The sequence below is a fragment of the Dipodomys merriami genome, unplaced genomic scaffold (assembly GCF_024711535.1).
Source record: "Dipodomys merriami isolate MVZ:Mamm:240054 unplaced genomic scaffold, mDipMer1.0.p SCAF_21, whole genome shotgun sequence".
NCBI lineage: Eukaryota > Metazoa > Chordata > Mammalia > Rodentia > Heteromyidae > Dipodomys > Dipodomys merriami.
The window spans coordinates 9,639,658-9,659,412 of NW_027203493.1; the positions used below are offsets into that span (position 1 = coordinate 9,639,658).

At 43.4% G+C, this 19,755-nt stretch overlaps 1 protein-coding gene across 2 annotated transcripts in view; it reads right to left on the minus strand.

Moving 5' to 3' along the window:
• Positions 1-2,222: 2,222 nt before the first annotated feature.
• Positions 2,223-19,755, minus strand: part of Ext2 (exostosin glycosyltransferase 2) — a 123,511-nt gene continuing 105,978 nt past the window's right edge. For both annotated transcript variants that reach the window (XM_070032538.1, XM_070032539.1), the window contains exons 11-14: positions 12,552-12,695; positions 11,008-11,136; positions 9,674-9,756; positions 2,223-2,906 (exon numbers count right to left, since the gene is read on the minus strand). In XM_070032538.1, the coding sequence (XP_069888639.1) occupies positions 2,768-2,906; positions 9,674-9,756; positions 11,008-11,136; positions 12,552-12,695 (495 nt within the window). In that variant the 3' untranslated portion in view covers positions 2,223-2,767. The remainder of the gene's footprint in view (positions 2,907-9,673; positions 9,757-11,007; positions 11,137-12,551; positions 12,696-19,755) is intronic.

The following is a 19,755-nucleotide window of genomic DNA, read 5'->3' on the forward strand; positions in this document are numbered from 1 at the left end:
CCCCCCACCCCATGGGGTCACCTTCCCCATAAATACAGCAGATGCAGATGAGGCTTTCAGTGCTCAGTTCTTAACTCGCTGAACAGAGAGGGGACATCAGAGCATCACTGAGCAGATTCTGAAAGAAAGCTATTTCCTTCGTGAATTTCCCCAGAAAGGGAGGATTGGACATAACCATGTGTGAGATATGGTAAAGTATGGACAATTATCTAATGTTAATCAGGAAAGAAAATGAAGTCTTTCTGAGCCTGGTATTCCAAGCAGGCCCGTGCCAGTTAAAGTCCCTGGGCAAAGGTAGTAAGTAGCTGTGGGATGCTGGGCCATGCCAGGGCCAGTTCAAGGCTGCCTTCTCTACAGGCCAGTAGGATGTAATTGCTTAAAAATGATTTCTTAATCTAGAACCAGCTGTTGTCTGCTGTAGGCCAGAACATGACATTTTAATTAGCATTGTTGTTCTGCTTCTGAAATCAAGCTGTATGTGCCAAGGGCAGATGGTCCTGACCCAAGCTTATAGTTGGGGCTTTCTGGTTGGGGCTCAGAGGGTTGTCCTTTGCCCCGCGAGTCCCTGAATGCTTGTTGGGCTCCCATCCTGCCTTTCTACTGTGGCTGGACCACCTGTTCCCCAGAAGAACCTTTGAAGTCTGTCTCCCAAGATGTATCTTATAATGTAAATGTCTACAATGCAAGCTGCTTTATGCTATGTTGCAAGATCTCATCCTGATATTTCTGGAAATAGTGAAGTATGTTAAGTAGAGTTTAAATGTCCTTAAGGTTCAATGACTCCTCTGAGAGACAAAGCCTTATGTTCCCTGGGCTCCCAGCACTCTCAGGCTAGAGTTCTTCCAAAGTCAAAGAATAGGAAAAGCAACAACATGATTTTCTTAAACTTTGGGAGGGAGAACTGGATTAGAAAACAGCCGCTAGGGCTGTATAGTCAGTGATGAGCAAAAGGATATTCGAGTAACTTGAGGGCCAAGCTGAAGGCGAAAGCTGTACATGGGGCACTGTAAGACCTCACTGCCCTCCCCGGCCACACCCCTCATCTTGGCAACAGGCCAGTGGCCTCCAAGGAAGTAAAGGAATTCACTTCCTGCCAGCTTCCCGAGTGACAATAAAAATCTCTTTCTCTGGTTTCGGCTATACCTTTCGCAGTACTGTGAATATAAGACAGAGCCTTCTCAGACTCTGTCTCAGAGTCTGCTGTTGACTCATATGTAGTCTCTAGGTCAAAAGTACTCACCAAGTACCTGTGCGTGCAGTGCTAATTCACTGAAGGAATCCCTGCTCTGATGTCTGCATGGGCCACATGAGAAGCGGGGTGTGATGCTATCTTATACCCTTCCAGCAGCCATAGCCCACAGTTCCAATCACTCCTGAACATGAATCAAGACAAAACTCAGGATTTCCGCTTTCACCTCTGCTCCTTCTGGAACATAGTCGTCTGGCTTCCTGATGGGTGGGCACATGTGCAAAGGGACTTGCTAGACCACAGCACAGGCACCGGTCACTCTACAGAACAATGGGGAGTGGTGGTGGGTGTGAGTTACTTCCATTGGCATACAACTGGGGTCATAATTATATCCATATTCTAAGCAAATTGTTATGTATTTTGTGTTCTGGGGACATATGTTATGGCTAAAGCCCAAACTGTGGCTAATCTTAATATTAGAGCCAGATAAATCTGTTTCGAATCCATAACATTTAACATTTGCCAGAGTAGATTTGTTCATCAACTGGGCTTAAAGAGGTATAATTCACACATGGGCAGTATTACTAAATGCTGAAATTTAATGATTTAAATACACCGGCAACTGTTGCGAAGTGGTTGTTCTAGCAGCATTTAACATTAGCCAGAACCTCCCTGGCTAATGTTACATTTATACCAAAAGAATGAAGGAAATTTTGGCATCCCCTAGGGTGGGGGTGGGAGTCACAAAGCCCTCAACGTTTACAACATGGTATGGGCTAAAGCCACTCAGCCGCATGGCTATCAGTGGCCTTCTGTTTTCCCTGAGTGCACAGATGAACACGGACTGCACCCTGTCAGGAAGGGCCTTTTTGGGGGCTCTCGAGTGATCTCAGTGTTTGTGACACGGGCCCTTCTTATGCTTGATATAAACAGTACTCATCAGTCTTCCTGACTGAAAGGCAGGATGAAATACACAGAAAAAGCCTAGTTCCTCTGATGACAAAGAATCAGTGCTTACACCACAGTAGGAAAATGAGTAAAAAATAATTTTAATCATTTTAAAATAAAAGCCAAGAGGAGTGACTGAGGGAGAGGCAGGCTCTGCTCAGCAGCCGGGGTTCTTCCTTTGCATGTGCCCACTCGCTAGGCCCCAGGCCAGGGTCAAACCTATGAAGATGCCAGGCTTGGCTGATCCTCTGAAGACACTGTGAAGTGAAGTGACTGGAAGCACTATAGCCACAATTCCTAGGATCTGGGCAGGCTGGCGGGCTTCTCCCCAGGAGGGACTCAGTCAATGGACTGCAAGCGAAAGACACTGCCTTGGGTTCAAGGCATCCTTCCCTGGGCATCTTCAGAGTGCCCACTGAGGATGCAGTGTGGGCTGCTGGCTCACGGTGCTCATGTAGCTTTCTGGGCTTCTGTTCCTGGGAATGCAGCTAGGTGGACACATGCCTGCCACCGAGGTAGAGGCTGGCTACCTTCCACTGTCCAACCCTCCTTCTTCATTAGCAGGGGTGGTGGAGGTCCAGTCCTCTTCCTCTGTCCAGCCATCACCCAGGCCCCCAGCCATGACACACTTCACAAGCTGCCAATGTTGGGGAAGCTCTTCAGTTTCTCAGGAAAGTCATCCTTGTACAGCACAGGGTCAGCTCTGTGCTCCACCACCTTGAGGGGCATCGTTCCAAAGACAGAAGCAAATTTGTTGATGCACTCAGACCTGTGGGGTTGGTGGAGGAGGGCAGCACAGGGAGAAAAGGAAGACATTGAGAAGCTGTTCACCGTCAATGAGAGAAACACAAATACTCCCAGCCTGCTGCCAGGCTCTGGAAAAGCCAGTGACAAACGAGGTGACCTAGGGTCCCTGACTCACTCCATTTGGTGCAAGAAAGTGAAGCAGGGATGCTGTTGGGAGGCCTGGGGCCTCCAGGTCAGGGTGTCTGCCCCTCCCCCTCAAATTCCAGTCATTCTTCCAGCACTAGCAGGCCTCAAACCCAGGTGGATTAGCTTAACCCCATCTCTGCCAGCCAAAGACAAGGCAGAGGGTGGGAAGGAAAAGGCTACCTGCATTTGAGCCTGGCTTGCTGACCTTAGAAAGGCAGAAGGGAAGGTTTTACCCCTAGACCAAGATAACGGCAAAGGCAGGTAAGGGAGAGAGACCCTGGACTTCAAACAATGAACACCTTCTTCACAACATCTAGAGAAATGATGTCTGGAAATGTTCTGCTAGCTTGCACGGCTCTTCAGACAAAGTCCCAGCTCACACAAGTTGGCTTTCATAATTGGTGATTTCATGTTAGAATCAGCAGCAAGAGCCAAGAGCACTGAGCTCCTGGAGGAGGGGAGGCCAGTTCCCTTCACCCTACCAGGGGCCCCCCTCATTGTGAGGGGAATGGCTGAGGTCAATCAGGCCAACTGAGTGTGACAGCTGGGTAATGAGGACGCGTCAGCACCCGACCAGAGAGGAAAACAAGCCTGAGGAAACTGCGTTTGAAGTCAGTGGGCCCTGGAGGATAGATTTCAGAAAGGTCAGTGCTGGCTCGTTCTCCTGGCTCAGTCCTGGGCACCCAAGAGTGCAGCAAGACAGATGAATCAGACAGAACCATCCTCCACGCAGAATCCGGTGCGGAGACAGGCCTTGAGTGTCTGTGGTCCTGACACTACGGTAAGCCTGGCTTCAGACTATTCTAATCAATACAACAGAGCTACTCTAGAGCTGTTGGCTTTAGGAAGGAATTTTTAATAAAGAAGACTGTCATTATCAACTCCTTTCTCGTGATCATTGTTTCTGAAAACATTTATTGATATTTCATTTTGAGGCTTTAGCTAATAGCGTCATCCATCGCCATGAATAAAACACCATGTCTACTGTTTGCTCCAAGCTGGTTTTAAGCACATTTCATGTCCAGATAACCCACTGTCTCCTCCAAGTGACGCTGGGGGGTCGTCGGGTCCCTCTCTCGGGCCCATTTTTTAGCAGGAAGACTAAGACACACAGTCACTTCACCTCACAGTGTCTTTGGAGGAACAGCAAAGCCTGACATCTTCATGGGTTTGACCCAGGCCTGGGGCCTAAGGAACCTGCGCAAAGCTCCGAACAACCAGGTGCTCTGACTCCTGAGGCTAAGGTATTAATAATGAGATGACATGATTTATGTATTAAGAATTCTAGGATCCAATGTGAGGGCCTTGCTGAGCCTCTACTCTGTGCCAGGTAATTTGCATACACATCTCACTGATTCCTAAAGTATTCCTCCTCCATTTTCTTGAAGGAAAGTTGGGTTTATATTTATAGATTTTAAAAAAAAAGAGGTTCAGAGAGGTTGAGTAACTTGTCCATGGCTGCAGAGATAGTTTGAACCCGAGGTTTGCATTGGCTGTAGGCACTGCACCCTTCCTGATTGCAGTAACTGAGTTTCTCATACTGGCAGGCAGCCAAGCCTATGAGGAGATTGAAGGGTTCTAGCATGGAGGTATGGACTAGACACTGGATAACAGGGCTTTTTTCTTCTTTCTTTTTTTTTTGGGGGGGGGGGGTCCGGTCGTGGGGCCTGAACTCTGGGCCTGGGCGCTGTCCCTCAGCTCTTCAGCTCAAGGCTAGCAGGCTACCACTTGAGCCATAGCACCACTTCCGGCTTTTTTTTTTCTGCTTATGTGGTGCTGAGGAATCGAACCCAGGGCCTCATGCATGCAAGGCAAGCACTCTACCACTGAGCCACCTTCTCAGCACTTTTTCTTCTTTCTTTTTGTCTCATTTTCTTGTTTGTCTGTCTTTTGTGGGGAGCAAGGGGGGTACAGAAATGGAGGGACAAAAGGTGGACAACAGTCTTTCTCTCTTCAAATCACAGGGCAAAATCAGTGGCAGCCAAGGCAGACTCACCAAGAGTTTCCTTTTGCCAGCAGTTCTGTCTATAAACAGGAGGCATTCTTCTCCTTTCCAGTTGCTGTGCTACCCACTCTGGACGGCAGAGCTGGACTGTGCTCAGTGTAGAACCAGCAAATCTGTATGAAAGGGCCCCATGCTCTTGGCAGAGGACAGCAGCAACATAGTCTCGTACAGAGTATAAATGACAATGTCTTCTCTGTAACCAGATCTACTGGTAGGGAACGGCCATAGCTAGCTGCCCTGGGACTTGGGCCAGCCTGGCTTGTGCAGGCCATTCCAGGTTCTGGCAAGTGTTCTTTTCCCCTGCATAGCCTGCTCTGGGGAAGGGGTGCTGGGACGAATCCCCTGGTAGAGGCCCTTCCCTTTTCTGGCAGCAATAATGACATTGTCTACTTTCTGTTAACACAGGCCATCTGGCTGGGGATCCAGTTAGGCTGGTTGCTGGTGGTCCACATGAGATGCTCTGCCAGGGGTCCAGGAACCCTGTCAGCAACTGCTCTCCTGCACTGCTTTTCCAGTCAAGGGCACAGATACACTTAGAGCTCATGTCTACATGTGATATGTTCACATATCTGTGGAAGGAAGGACTATACGTTCTGTTTGCCTTTCTAAGGCTCTCTAAAGAAATCAGAGGCTATTAGGACTTCATGCTGGGGAAACTGAGGCACAGGTGAACATTGCCAGGCCCAAATTGTGCTACAGGTTTTAATGAATTATTACATTGTTCATTCCTAGCACGTACTGTATGGCTTGGAAAGATGCTCAGTAAATATTTTTTGACCCTATGTGTAGACATGCTCATTTGATAGATATTAATACCCCTGCTGTTTTAGCAGATGAAAAGATCGAAGGTAAGCAAGTTCCCTTAGATCAAACAGCAAATGAGTTAAAAACTAATAACTGGGTGACTAATTGGTCCAAATCAAAATACTATGTTTTCTTAAATTCAAATTGTCTGCCATAGTAGCTTTGGTGAAGCTACAGATCAAAATGAACAGCACAGATTCTTCTAGATCTTTAAGAGCCAGCAGACTGTAGGAATTGTAGGTAAAAACTACTTTCCTGTGCAGCCAAGATTTCTGGCCCCAGAATTCCAAATACAGGACTTATTGCCAACTGAGCCACAAAACTTAATACAAGGTCATACACTGGCAAAAATGGCTAACTACTTTCCCTGTCTTGTGGGAAAGATATATTCTGCATAGAGAACTATTACAAAATAAAGCAAGTGAACAAGTCTACAGGATAACGCCATCATTTGGGCTACCTGAGATAGCTTAAAACAATGCTTCATAACAAATGTACTCATTACCTTGCTCATGTAATTGTAACCCCTCTGTATGGTATTTTCACACAAAAAAAACTTAAAAACTTGTCTTCCTCCATCTCAATTTTAATGTTATATTTAATAATCTGGTGCCTCAATCTTTAAGCCAAGTAATTTTGCTCAGATATGCTAATTGAGTGCCTTCCGCTCCCTAGTAAATGCTTCCAACGGGTCATTTACATTCACTCACTCCCTCATCACCAGCTCATATTCATTCACACTTTGGCGTCCTTACTCTTTGACATTATTTTTTAAGGTCTCCAATAACCACTTAGTTCCAAAACCTTTCCTCAGTCTGTATGTCTCTGCTCCTTTCTTGCTCCAAGCACTACACACCCTGTTTTTCTGCTGGCCTCATCTGTAGTTGCCTCTCTCTCTCCCAAACATAATAATTTCTCTTGAGTCTACCCTTGGTTTTTCTTTAGTCAACTGTTACCCCTGGGCAGATAACTGCCAAGCATTTATCTTTGTTTTAAACTTCCTTCCAACTGCCTGCTGTCTAAATCTATATAGTAGGGCAAGACCACACAGTCACCCATCTTACTCTTCTCCAATTTCACCCATGATTAAAATCTCCTGTCCTCTTGTCCTATCCATTGTACTGTTTAAGGTAGAAAAATTCACCAATGATTTTCCTCTCCTCCCCTACCTGTATTATTTACACTGTGAAGGGTATCACCCTTTCTCTCAATTCAAAATCTAAGTTATCTCTGTTGACTCTTTGTCTACAAACTCCCTATACCTATCTAGGTGCAAACAAAGTTCTGGCACATTTTCTTCATTTTCATATTTCCTTCTTCCTTTCCTCCCTTTCTCCCTCCCTTCTTCTCTCCCTCCCTTGCTCCTTTCTTTTCTTTGTGCCAGTACTGGGACTAGAACTCAGGGCCTATGAGATATCTTTTGGCTTTTTCATTCAGAGCTAGCACTCTAGCCTTGAACCACAGCTCCACTTCTGGATTTTAGTTAACTGGTAAGAGTCTCATAGACTTTCTTGTCCTGGCTGGCTTCCAACCTTGATCCTCAATTCTCACCTCCTGAGTAGCTAAGATTATAGGAATGAGCCACTGGCACCTGGCCAGACACATTTTCCTTTGGGGGAAAAATCTTAATTAATTTGTAACTTGCTTTCCCACATTCAGCTTTGTTCAAGGCTTCTAAATGGCTCTTTCTCCTGTCACTTTAATTCACCCAATGCCCTATTTCAAAATGAATTTCAAAGCAATCCTTTGATCAAGGTAGTCCCTGTTCAAAAATCCTGGAGAACTCTCCAAAACTTGAAGGAGAAAGCCCTTTGCAGTCTGGTAATAACAACAGAATTCGATGCTTTGGCCAAGTTGAATTTCTTACTGTCTATCAAATAAACCCTGAACTTGCTGATTGGGCACTGCTGACCACATGGTTCTTCTGACTACAATCTCCTCATAGTGCTCAGAGTGTCACTGGTTGGGATATTCATAACTGTTGAAGACATCCTTCAAGTGTTCACTTCTTTTACATAATTATTCCTAATAATCAATCCGGCAAGCACTGTCCCCATTTCCCTCATTTGTCATATTCCACATTGAGCCTCCTTTAGAGCATTTACCATAAATATCTTGGGATTACATTTTATATATATATATATATATATATATATATATATGTATATATATATATGTATGTATATATATATAAATAAATAAATATATATAAATGTGTTAACTGTGTGTATGCTATTGCTGGTAGCAATTACAAACTGACATAATTAAAGCCAATAACAACTAGGGTCTTTTCTAAAGAAGTCTCAACATCTCCCTTAGACACTCTGATTAGGATTCCATAATAGTTTCCTCAAGCTGACTGTTCTATCTCTCCCTGCCTGATAAGTTTTTTTTCTATAAGTGCTATGATCTCAGCAGTGTAAAGAAGCATTGTTATGTTTCAGTGTAAACCTCAAGGTCACTGTAAGGTCAACTTTTCTCCCTTCACTTTCCTCCCACATTTCTACTCAGTCCAATAATGCTTAGCTTAACGCTATGAATTTCTCTGAACACTGAATGAACAGACAGGTTTAAGCAACCAGTTCATACACTCCAGGGTAACTACAATTGGTGCCTCTTCCAAATGAGATGTGATAGTTAAGATTAATGCCTGTAATTGTGCAATACTTGTGCTCACCAGTGACAATTTGTTCCAAAATCACAGTAATACAAACCTTCATATCAACAGTTGACAAAAGTCATGTTATTTGGGAAAGACATATATATATATATATATATTTTATATATATACACACACATACATACATACATACAAATATATATATATATATATATATATATATATATATATATATATATATATAAGATTAGTTAGAGTTAAAGGAATAACGCATTGCAGAAGAATCCAAGGGTGAGTAAAAAACTTTCTGTATAAAGAAATCCTCCAGGCTTGAAGGCTTTTTATTATGTCTTCCAGATTTCAGAAATGAGTTCTGCAAGCAGATGTACTTGAGATCTGTGGAAACCTGAGCTAGAGATGTCATTCTAAAAGGTTAGTCTAACATTCTTGGAGTGCACTTGGTCCCTAGACAATAGTCAGAGTGTGCTGAATCAAGAAAGGAGTTAAGAAGAAGCCTTTTGGAGGAATTAGTTTTGATTCAGAAACTTTGAAGCTTAGGGACTTTGTGGGTACAAGTGAACTTATTAGGTCTAGTACAAGATTTTAAGTCCTTATATACTATCCCACTGCCTAGAACTTCTTTCCATTCAGTACACTTGGTGAGTAACTGATGGAAATAAAGAGACTATTGAAGAGAACCTCCACTCCTAACATAAAGAGCTTGGTGTTTGATCCTGTTCTTGGCAGGTGTTTTAGTAACATCACCAAAGGTGTCTCTGGTGGGTTTGATTTAATTCTTTCTAAACAAGCTTTTACTGTAGCATGGGGCGATTACCCTGAGAAATAATCCAGTATTTCCTTGGATTAGCCAGCTTCCACTCAAATGAGTGTAGATAGTTAACTGCTAGGTCCACATGGGGAATCTGGTTTTTGGAGCTTAAGCCCAGCCATATTTTTAAGACCTTTCCAGCCATTACAAATTGAATGAGTAGCATTCCAAATTAATTCTTTGGGTGACCTAGGCTTGAACTAACCCAATTCCCACAGTGCAAAAGGAGGTGACTATGGCTACCAGCTGCTGTCCTTACATCTCCAACCAAGTCCCATAAACAGGCCTAAGGCAGGAAATGGGGATCAGAGGCTAGGGCAGACATGTGCTTAGAGACTCACTCACCTCTCCACCATGTGTGTCTGGTCTAGGGAAAGCCCATCAATGGCTGTGCATTCAGGACACTTGAATTTCTTCCGTGGAGTCACCTGCCAGAGAAGCACAAAATGGTGTCATGCTGTGTCATAAATGTGATCTGCATGTATGCACACACATGCGCGCACATGCACACACACACACACATGCGCGTGCGCGCACGCACACACACACCTCACCACTCCTCCATTCCATTCAGGCTGGCTCAGTCAACAGCAGAACTCACAAGGGCCCTATAAAAGAGGCTTGGAGGGCTTTTGCCTTCTGTAACTGGAAAGAAGTGGTGATGACAAGCTCCTTAATTCCTGTTTAATGACTGTTTTCTCACTGCCAAGGTCCTTGTATAAACACCATTTGTTCTTACAGCCATAAGGGCGATGAAATACAGCTTCCCATAACTTTCACCGTAACCTTAGTCCAATAGGCAATCTTTCTCCTCTCAGCTAACGGCAAATACTAGAGGAGCATTGGGCTCTTGAAGGTACTCAGTGATTCTTTCCTTTCCACAGGAAAAAAAATCCAGTTGTCCCCAAACCTCTGAATCCTTTTCCCTCTGCCCCTCTACCTTCCCAAGCCTTAAACTTCTAGCAATCTTTCTGCCAAACTCAAGGGAGGCTACTGTACAAACCTAATGAAGACAGATAAATGGAGATAGGATGGAGGGAGAGAAAGCAAATAAAGGTATGGCTAAGATGCCGAAAACACTGTCAATAGTAAGCAACTACATCTAAGAATAAGTTGAAAAGCAAATCTGGTGGTCCCTTAAAAACTGCCTTCCATTTTCCTTGTAGTCAGTAGTTCACTGAGTCACTCAGAGATCTGGGAGACAGGGAGGGAACTAGAGAAAGACAGTGACTTGCCCTCTTTCCCAGTCACATTGTTAGACTGTGAGATGTCTGTCAGTGGGATGCCATCCAGGCTTCCAGAATAAGCTCCCCAAGGAATCTAATCTTTCCTAGCAGATCCCTATAGGAACCGGTATGACACACTTCTATATATGGGCTCTAATCCAGATGAAAAAGGTCAGGATGTGCTTCTTCTACATCTCCCGGGATCTGTATTTCAGCAGTTGGATCCAAAAGGGATCTTAAAATATATTCACCTTTTAATATGTATAGGAAAGTTACCTTTAAAAAGCTAGTAATCAATTTATTTTCAAATAAGGTTAAGTACAACTATAGCAATGTAGTTGTTCAAGTAGCTGTGTTCAAATTTAATACTGCTTTTACAATGATAAGAACCTCAGGATCAGAGAATAGAGCTACATCAAAGAAGGCAAAGCAGTGAGTGGCGGAGCCTCTTACCTTGATGACAGCTTTGCCTGTGACATTAGCCACTAGGAAATTCATGGCGATGTCCTCACAGTTCATATGAGCATCTACCCAGTTCTTGATATCCCCGGGCATTTTGTAAGTATATAGGTAATTAAAATACTGTTAAGTGAGACAAAAATTTTAAAATTCAACTTTGTTTTCACTGATACACAGAGGCCTAGTTTTGGCCTAAGGACATTAATCACAAGGCTACAGCAGTAGAAAAGATAAAAGGAAATACTGAGTTAAAATGAGTTATAAAAGTATGTCCTTTTTTAGCTGGGTGTGGTGGTTCATATCTGCAGCCCCAGCATTTGGGAGGCTGAGGGCAGGAGGATCATAGGCTCGAGGGAGCCTGGGCTATACAGTGACCCCCCAAAAAAAGCCTCAAAGCAATACATAAATTCATACAAACAAATATAAATAAGGGTACAAAGTCTACTGCCATAAGTTTCAAGAATTACAATTGTGGAAATTTTGTTTTACTAAGACCAAATTGCATGTCTAGATCTACGGTCATGACAAACATGAGAACAGCAGTAGCAAGCTAGTGGCAAGAAACAGATATAAAATAGCTAAGGTAAATTAACCAGTATGTCCTCTTGGTACCAGTCAATTGCAAAGCCACTGCTGATGACAGACAAGTTATTCCAGATCAATTAAACCATATGCTCCCCGGAAGAACCAAACTTTCTAAAATCAAAAGCATATTCTCCAATCTTACCTTAATAGAGTCAAACTTGACATAACAGTTCTCAGAAGTACAAAAGGAACTGTCATAAACTAACAAACATACAAAAGAACTGTCACCTTACCAGTAATCAAAGTGAAAATAAAATTCATTTTTACTTATCAAAACAGCTAAGTTTAATTTTTAAACATATGTTGTACATAGTTTCATCATGTAATTTGTGACTAGCAATATAAAAATTACAGACATGTATCTAAAAAGCCCAAACACTCATTTCCTTTTATATAATTCTACTTCTAGAAATCTATCATAATGATTACAACAATGGATATTAATCCCTATGTAGGCATTAAATACTAACCATTGTTTAAAGTAGCAAAAAATAGAAACTTCAAAATATTTAATGACAGAGTAATAGTTACACATGATAGAGCATGAACAAAGTGACATGTTACCAATCATGCTAAGAGGTAACTATGAAAAAAAGTTAATGACATGAGAAAGGCTCATAATATATGGAAAAGGCAGGCTAATGAGAATATATGCCTGTGGATGCATGAAGAGGTAAGTAAACAAAAGGCAATATGAAAAAAATACTAGAAATAGTAATAGCTACCTCTAAGTTTAGAATTATAAGTAACGTTTCCTCATTTTCTTGGTGTCAATGTTTGCATTTTCATATTTAAAAGAGCTATCACACAGTATAACATTTCTAAGCCCATTGAGTAGAAGTTTTTCTTAAATCTGGCAACAGGTATGAAAAATTATATTGGGCCAGATCAAATGTATACCAGGTCCTCAGTGCAGCCACCTTTAGTCCCTTATTCCAGCCTGTATCCCTTACCTTGTGATAGAAGGCTGCCCCTGTGAGCACCATGGACACCTCGTTGGTCCATTCAGACTCATACTTCCACTTATTCATCTCATGGTCCCATAGATGCAGACGACCTGGGTAGCCCACCAGTCGGTCAGGAAATTCCCGCCAGACCTAGGAAGAGAAGCATATCAACAATCCATACCCAGTTCAGATGACAATCACTAGGTATTAAAGGCATCCAGACAGATATCAGCAGGCCCCTTAAGAAAGTCAAGAGTGGAATTCTTAAGACAGTCACTCCAATGGGTGACAGTTATTCAAAGTCAGCTATCGATTCTGATTTCCTCCAAAATATCCTGTGTATGCTTGAATATTTCAAATAGTAGAGTAACAGCTTACCAAATTAGGCTAACATACAATCACTGAAATAGGCTTCATTCTTGATGAATGCACACATGAAGGACAAAGGCAACCCTGCAACTCAACCACCCTGATTCATTATAATTAATTCTGTATTTGGAGAGGCTCTTGGAGACAGTTTGTTGGATGATACAATGTGGTATATTGAGGGAGGGATAGGTACCATTTCTCATGTGTTTCTTTTCTTTACTTTTTTTTTTTTTTTTGTCGATTGTGGGGCTTGAACTCTGGGCCTGGGCCCTGTCCCTCAGCTCTTCAGCTCAAGGCTAGTGCTCTACCACTTGAGCCATAGCGCCACTTCTGGTTTTCTGGTGGTTAATCGGAGATAAAAGTCTCATGGACCTTCCTGTCCGGGCTGGCTTTGAACTGTGATCCTCAGACCTCACCCTCCTGAGTAGCTTGGATTACACGCGTGAGCCACCGGCGCCCAGCTTCTCATGTTTCTGTATAACTTACGAAAGAGGTCCATACACAAATGACCAGTGACAATTTGCTGGCTGTTCCTCTTCTCAATCTCTAGCTGGGTCCTCAATCTTTAGTTCATTTCCACATAACAAATTCCCAAAGGTCCAATCCCAGGCCTGATTCCCTTTTCCAAACTCTTGTATTAAGGAATCTTAGCTACTTTTAGTCTCTAAACTCCATCTCCAATTTAGTGACCAATAACTTTATGTTTAGCCTTGGATGCTCCAACAATAGGCACTGGATAATCAATTTACCATGTTTAAATCAGGACTCAATTCCACATCCCCAGTCTCTCCTTTTCCTCATCTCAATAAATAGCTGGCCAACTATTTAAACCATGACCCTGGAAATTAGCCTTTATTCCACACCTTACTCCCAATCCATTAGCAAGTTCTGCTGCTTCAATTTCTCACTACTCCTACCAGCTCCACTGCCACTGCCCCAGCTCTAAGCCCTCCACCTCTCACCAAGATCCCCGTGACAAGCATGTCTCTTCACTGCCACTCCTGCTCTTCTAAACCACAATACACACAGCATCTCTGAGACGACCATCTGGCCAGTAAACCTAGCCTACTGTTTTATATTCTAACAATTTTCACTATAAATGCATATGCATATGGAAGTCATAAGGTGGTCATATGCCAGAGCAACCAGTGGCTTCCCCAGCACACAGTGGTGCTGAACCCAATGAGGAACCTTCTGCTGACATTCCCCAGGGTACAGCCAGTGTGCATACCTATACTTCCCCTCACCTTTTCATTTTCTACACTGCCATAACAAAGAACTACAAACTGGGGGCCGGGGCGGGGGTGCTGAGAACAAGTTTTGGAGACCAGAAGGCAGAATCAAGTGTATCAGGGCTGTACTCCTGCTGACGCCTGTTGGGGGGGAAGCTCTTTCCTTCCTGTCTCTGGTTTACAGATGCATCACTCCACCCTCCATCTTCACATGGCCACCTTCCCTCAGCCAAGTCTCTCCCTGTGTCCAAATTTCCTGCTTTATAATGATATTGGTCATAACAGATTAAGGCCCATCCTGTCAGTTACAGTTTCCAAATAAAATCACATTCTGAGGCACTGAGGGTCAAGCCTCGAACAAATCTCTTGAGAAGACACAATTCAACTGTAACATCCTCCTAAAAGAAATCTTTTAAGGAATGTCCCACCTTCACAACAAAATAAAAATGGCTTTGTATTACATTAAGAATAAATACCCAAACTCCTTGGTTTGTAAAGGGCCTACCATCACCTCTGCTCTTAACATGCCCTCTCACATGCCAGTGACCTCTCTAGCTAAACCCTTATCCCTTTGCATCTGCTATTTTTTCTGCCTGGATTATCCTCACAGCTCTTTAAGAGGCTGCTCCTTTCCATCAGCCAGCTCCACATTTAAATGTCAATTCCTTCAAAGGCCTTCTTGGAACTTCATATTTAAGGCAAATACTACCCCCAACCAATCTCTCTATTACATCCCTCAACCTCTTGCTTTTATTTAAAATAACTGCTTCATTTATGTATTCTTTACCCATCTTTCTTTTTTTTAGGTTCAAGACCAGAACTTGTAATCAGTACTTCATGCTTTCATTCATTGGCTAGACTCTACCAACACTCCTCAACTCAGAAAGGACACCTAAGCTGTTACCACTCTCAGCAAGATGTGAAGAGCCCAGGCATCTTTACTGAAACATGCAGGGACACATGTTGTCATTATACTGTTTCTGCTGGGTCCTCCTTGATCATCTCCGTGATTTTATGGGCTGTCTGATCTGGATCTTGGGCATGGTCTGATGCTATGTGAAAAGCTCCCCTTTGTGTAAAACCAGCTCACCTGCCAGGGTTCTCAGGCCCACTGCCATGTCCTCATTAACACTTAGGTTGTAACCAGCAGAGCTAATCAGCCACAGGCATCACCCTAATAGCTGTAGACAAATGAACCCATGTCAAACATTTCCTCAGATGCATATGCTGCTGCTGCTGCTATGTTCTCTCTACTCTGGAGTTTGTGTTTCAATAGATTAAAATTATACGATACTATTATAGTTTTATAGGGCTCAGTGTAGCAACATAGTTATGTGCACCATAATTTCTGTTTGTGGGCCTGGGCAGGCTCTGCCAAGTGCTCTGCCAATTCCTTAACTCAGTATTGGCACTGCTTGTTCAAGTCACAGCAGCCTTGTACCCACTGCCTTACCAGAAGAGTAAAGGAACTTCGTGAAGGGCTCCAAGCATACACAACTAAACACTAGGGAGGACAAGGCCGAGGAAAGGTATATGTGGGCATCTGAATCAGTGGGTATTTCTGCTAACGATGGCAGCTGCCAGCTCTATGCAAAGGAAGTTCAGGTCACTTTCCCAAGGGGATTCTTTGTTACAAGCCCTTTCCACCTTGGTCGCAGCTACCCACCCCCGCCACCATCATCATACTAGTTTTGTATTGGCTTAGATTTAGGGCTGAATGATGCTAAGATTTCAATAAGTAGAAGTCATTTTTCAGCCTTCTATCTAGAGGGTTTCATTTGGTGACATTAAGTCACAGAATGCCAAACTACACTGCACTAAAAGGTATTAGAAGTATCCTGAATTTCAGATTCCTTTGGAGCTTTTTGTGAGCATGGCTCTCATGTGGGGCCTCTCTGCCCTTGACTTATTCCAGGCAGCTGGATATAATCAAGATACCATCCTTGTCACTTCATCTATAACTCTGCAGGATCAAAACAGAGTGAGACAGAACGGGATGGCCCTCTCTAATCAGGCCCTAGTGTAGACCCAAGTCTATTATGTAGATAGTAAAGCATTTTCCCAGCCAGAAAAGCAAGAATTCAGACTCCACATCTTCCTCATGGCTGCCCACACCACTCTAATTCCATTCCTTTCACCTTTACGAAGGGTGCTGGGTTCAGGCTCTTGCTATTACTCAACTATGTTTTTATATACTGCTGTTTGACATTAGAAGTTTCACGTCATGTTCCTGTAGTTCTAGTAACAGTGTTTCATTCCACTTGAAATCACAGTGCCATCATTAACTTGCTTGCACTGAAGTCCTTCAGATACAGAGTCTCTCCCCCTCTTACCTCCCCATCTATTTATCATTTACTTTCATTGTCTTTTTTTTGAGACAGGCTTTCCCACTGTGTAGTTGACTTAGATTCACTATCCTCTATCCTCGTCCTCCTGCCTCAGCTTCTCAAGTGACCCACCACATGCACCAACTTATCTTTTTTTTTTTTTTTTAAAGCTTACAATGGTTATACAAAGTACTCATTTGTTTTTAACCACACATATCTTGGAGGACAGAACCTGTCTCTGTTAGGATAGCTGCTGCTTTGCTTAGGGATGCAGTAATCATTTGGATTGCTTACTTTGGGACTATTCCACACTATTTAAATGCAGATTATAACAATGGACTACCAGCTTGTGGCTATTCTTTTCATTCTAATGTTTACAATCTTGGTCCCCAAATATCTCTTCTCTGGACTCCTAGCTATGATATCTTGGTAATTTTCCAAATTCTTTAAAACAAACAATAAAACAAATATCACCCCCAAATCAGAAACCTGAGGTCTTTCCTTTAGAAAGGAAAGCCATGAATTCTTCTATCTTTGCCCGAGCAGCCTAGACCGAATTATATCTTACAGAAAGTGCAGGGGGTTGGGGGTAATGCATATTCAAAAAGAGCTCTGCCAGGATGTGCCCTGCAACTGGCCTATGCAAGGTGACCAGCTTTCATTTCACTACCTTCAAAATGAGGGATGGGTTGAATGATCACTAATGTTCCTTTATGTTCCTCCTCATGGGCCTGTTTCCAAGGACAACTTGATCTGTTTCAAGTTGTAGGTTTCTCAATAGCCTGGCCTATATGATTAAACTGTGTTAAAACCCATACATATATGGGTACTCAATACATGTTCCTGTAAAAAAGATAATGAGCTGCATTGTGAGCCAGGCTGGGGTGTGCATTTTAAGCGCAGGGTGAATGCTAACCACAGCCAGCCTCAGGAAGCAGACCGGGGAGAGGGAAGGTAGAGGCACAGGTGGCGTCCATCTGGGATATGCAATCAGGAAACCACCAGGAAGGTGGCTATTCTATGAAGTGGCTGCAGTAGTCTGTCACCCTTTCAAAGTCACAGTCCTACAGGGTGACTGCCACTGGGTGCAAGAACTGGAACCAGTATCAGGATTTCTGAGTCAAGAGATGGCAGAAAGCATGGTAAGAGAACCAGGAGTGTGTGAATATAGTTCCAAAGGTAGGCATGAGTTTTGTTTCTTTTCTTGAACATAGTTCCCAAGTTTTGTCAATCCCTGTCAAAGTGGGACAAAGTCTTATGAACCTACTCAACCACTATAGTCACAAGCCTGGGTGAGCCACAGCAGAGCAGGGCTGCACAGTTTGTAATGTTCATCTTTCTTCCCTCCAGGCGCTGTCCTGCATGCTGCCCAGATGGAGCGGGCAGCTGGCTGACTTCCACAGAGAAGCCAGTTATAAGATTCATTCTCAGCCCTTTGGGAATAACGTGTACCTTTTATACTTGGAATTTCCTGACATGAAGTGGAGTAGGGGCCTAACTGGCTCCATTTGCAGCTCAGGCTTTGTATTACCATGGGACATAGCATTTTAAGCAAGGCAGCACTTTGGGGAAAAAAAAAACAAGTGCCTTGGTTCACATCTGGGCCACACTCAAATCCTGATACGCAACAATTGGGAGAAGCCCAGAGATTGTCATTGAGGTGTCCCTTATGCTGAATTGGTTTGACAAATACATATGACAAATCTGTTATGCTTTCAGATCTACCTGTCAGATCACTTCAGTCAGCCGGAGGGACCTTCCCACTGTTTAAAATCAGCCAAGTAGGAAAATCAGGAACAGGGGAAGCCTCTGAAGTTTGGCAGCACTTGCAATTGCCCCAATCTGAATGCAAGTTAGAGCTGTGGTGCTGGGCACACGATGCTCTCTCTGTGCTTCTTCTTCAGAGATAGGGATAGAGAAGGATGTGTCATTACATCTGAAGAAGGTGGCTTTGGACATCTGCCTATCCCTGTGCACCAGCTTCCCAGACAGTGTGACCAGGTGCCTTCTGGAGATGGCACTCACACTGTTCAAGCTGAGCTGCTGGCCCCATTCAAGCTGTCTCCAAACTCTGTAACCTTCTGGATCATGTGGAAGGTAGAGATCATTTGGCCCAACTCCCTCCCTGCACTGATGATGTAAATGAGACCCTCAGCGGAAGTGGCCTACCACAGTCACACCACTGGCTTCAGTCTAAGTTGTTTCTAAGTCCCCTTCCATTCCTGATCATGAAGATCTCTGATTTTCTACTGCTCTGATTCTAAGAAGCACCTCATCTCCCAAAGTATGATCCTTCACCTGTGAAACAAAGAAGCACCTAGGATCACATGAAGGGTTCTTCAGTCTACGGACTAGTAGCAGATATGGGAAAAGACCAGAACCCGCTGAGAACAGGCAGGAAAGGAGAGGAGGTGGGCAACATGACAACCCTTAGCTCCCATCAGCACTCATCTAAAAGTGGCAGACTCTTCGTGAATGTGGTTCCCATTTAGCAAACATGGCCACATGCTCACCAAGAGGAGCTCCCGTCAGCTGTGTAGCAAACTAGTGTGTTTCCACCTGACATCTGAGGGCCTACTGGAGCCTCATAATCTTTGAGGCTCACAGGCAGAGAAGGAAATGCAAGTCCAAGGCAGCTGAATGAAAGATTAAACCCAAGTACCCTTTTTCATGAGGCAATGAATCTCTTAGGAGACAATAAAGAGGGAGGAGAAAGATGCGTGTGACGGGATGGAAGGAAGGAGAAGGGTCAGGACTGGGGCATGGTTTTTCTGATTTTGTGCTCCTTAAGACCTACTACACATGAAATCATTCTGATTTCCATAATGTCAACCCGAGGGTGGGTTGTACTATTCGCAAATCTGGTCTCAGGAAATTGTTTAGTGAGGTTAAAAGAATAGCTATCAGAAAACAAATGGCTGTGTTCAGAGATATTTCTTTCTAACATGCCTGATGCTTTGAAATTTTACAATGATGTTGGTGAAGCTCAGTTTGAACAGCCAGGAACCAAAGGTACATCTCTGCAGCCAAGTCGCTTGAATCAGGGAAGTCACCCCTGAAATCCCTCTGGTCTCCTTCTTACTGCCCAGAGGAAGAAATGACACTGACTTCAAAGTATAAATGAGCTTACCAAATAGTTATATTGTAGTTATTTTTTCCTAGTGTTTAACTTGGTGGAAAAAGAAAGGGACTCTTTCAAACTACTTACGTAAATTCCAGATAAATCCAAACAGTAATTTGGGGTGCCTTATTTAAAAAAAAAAGAAAGGCCAAACTAAGCCA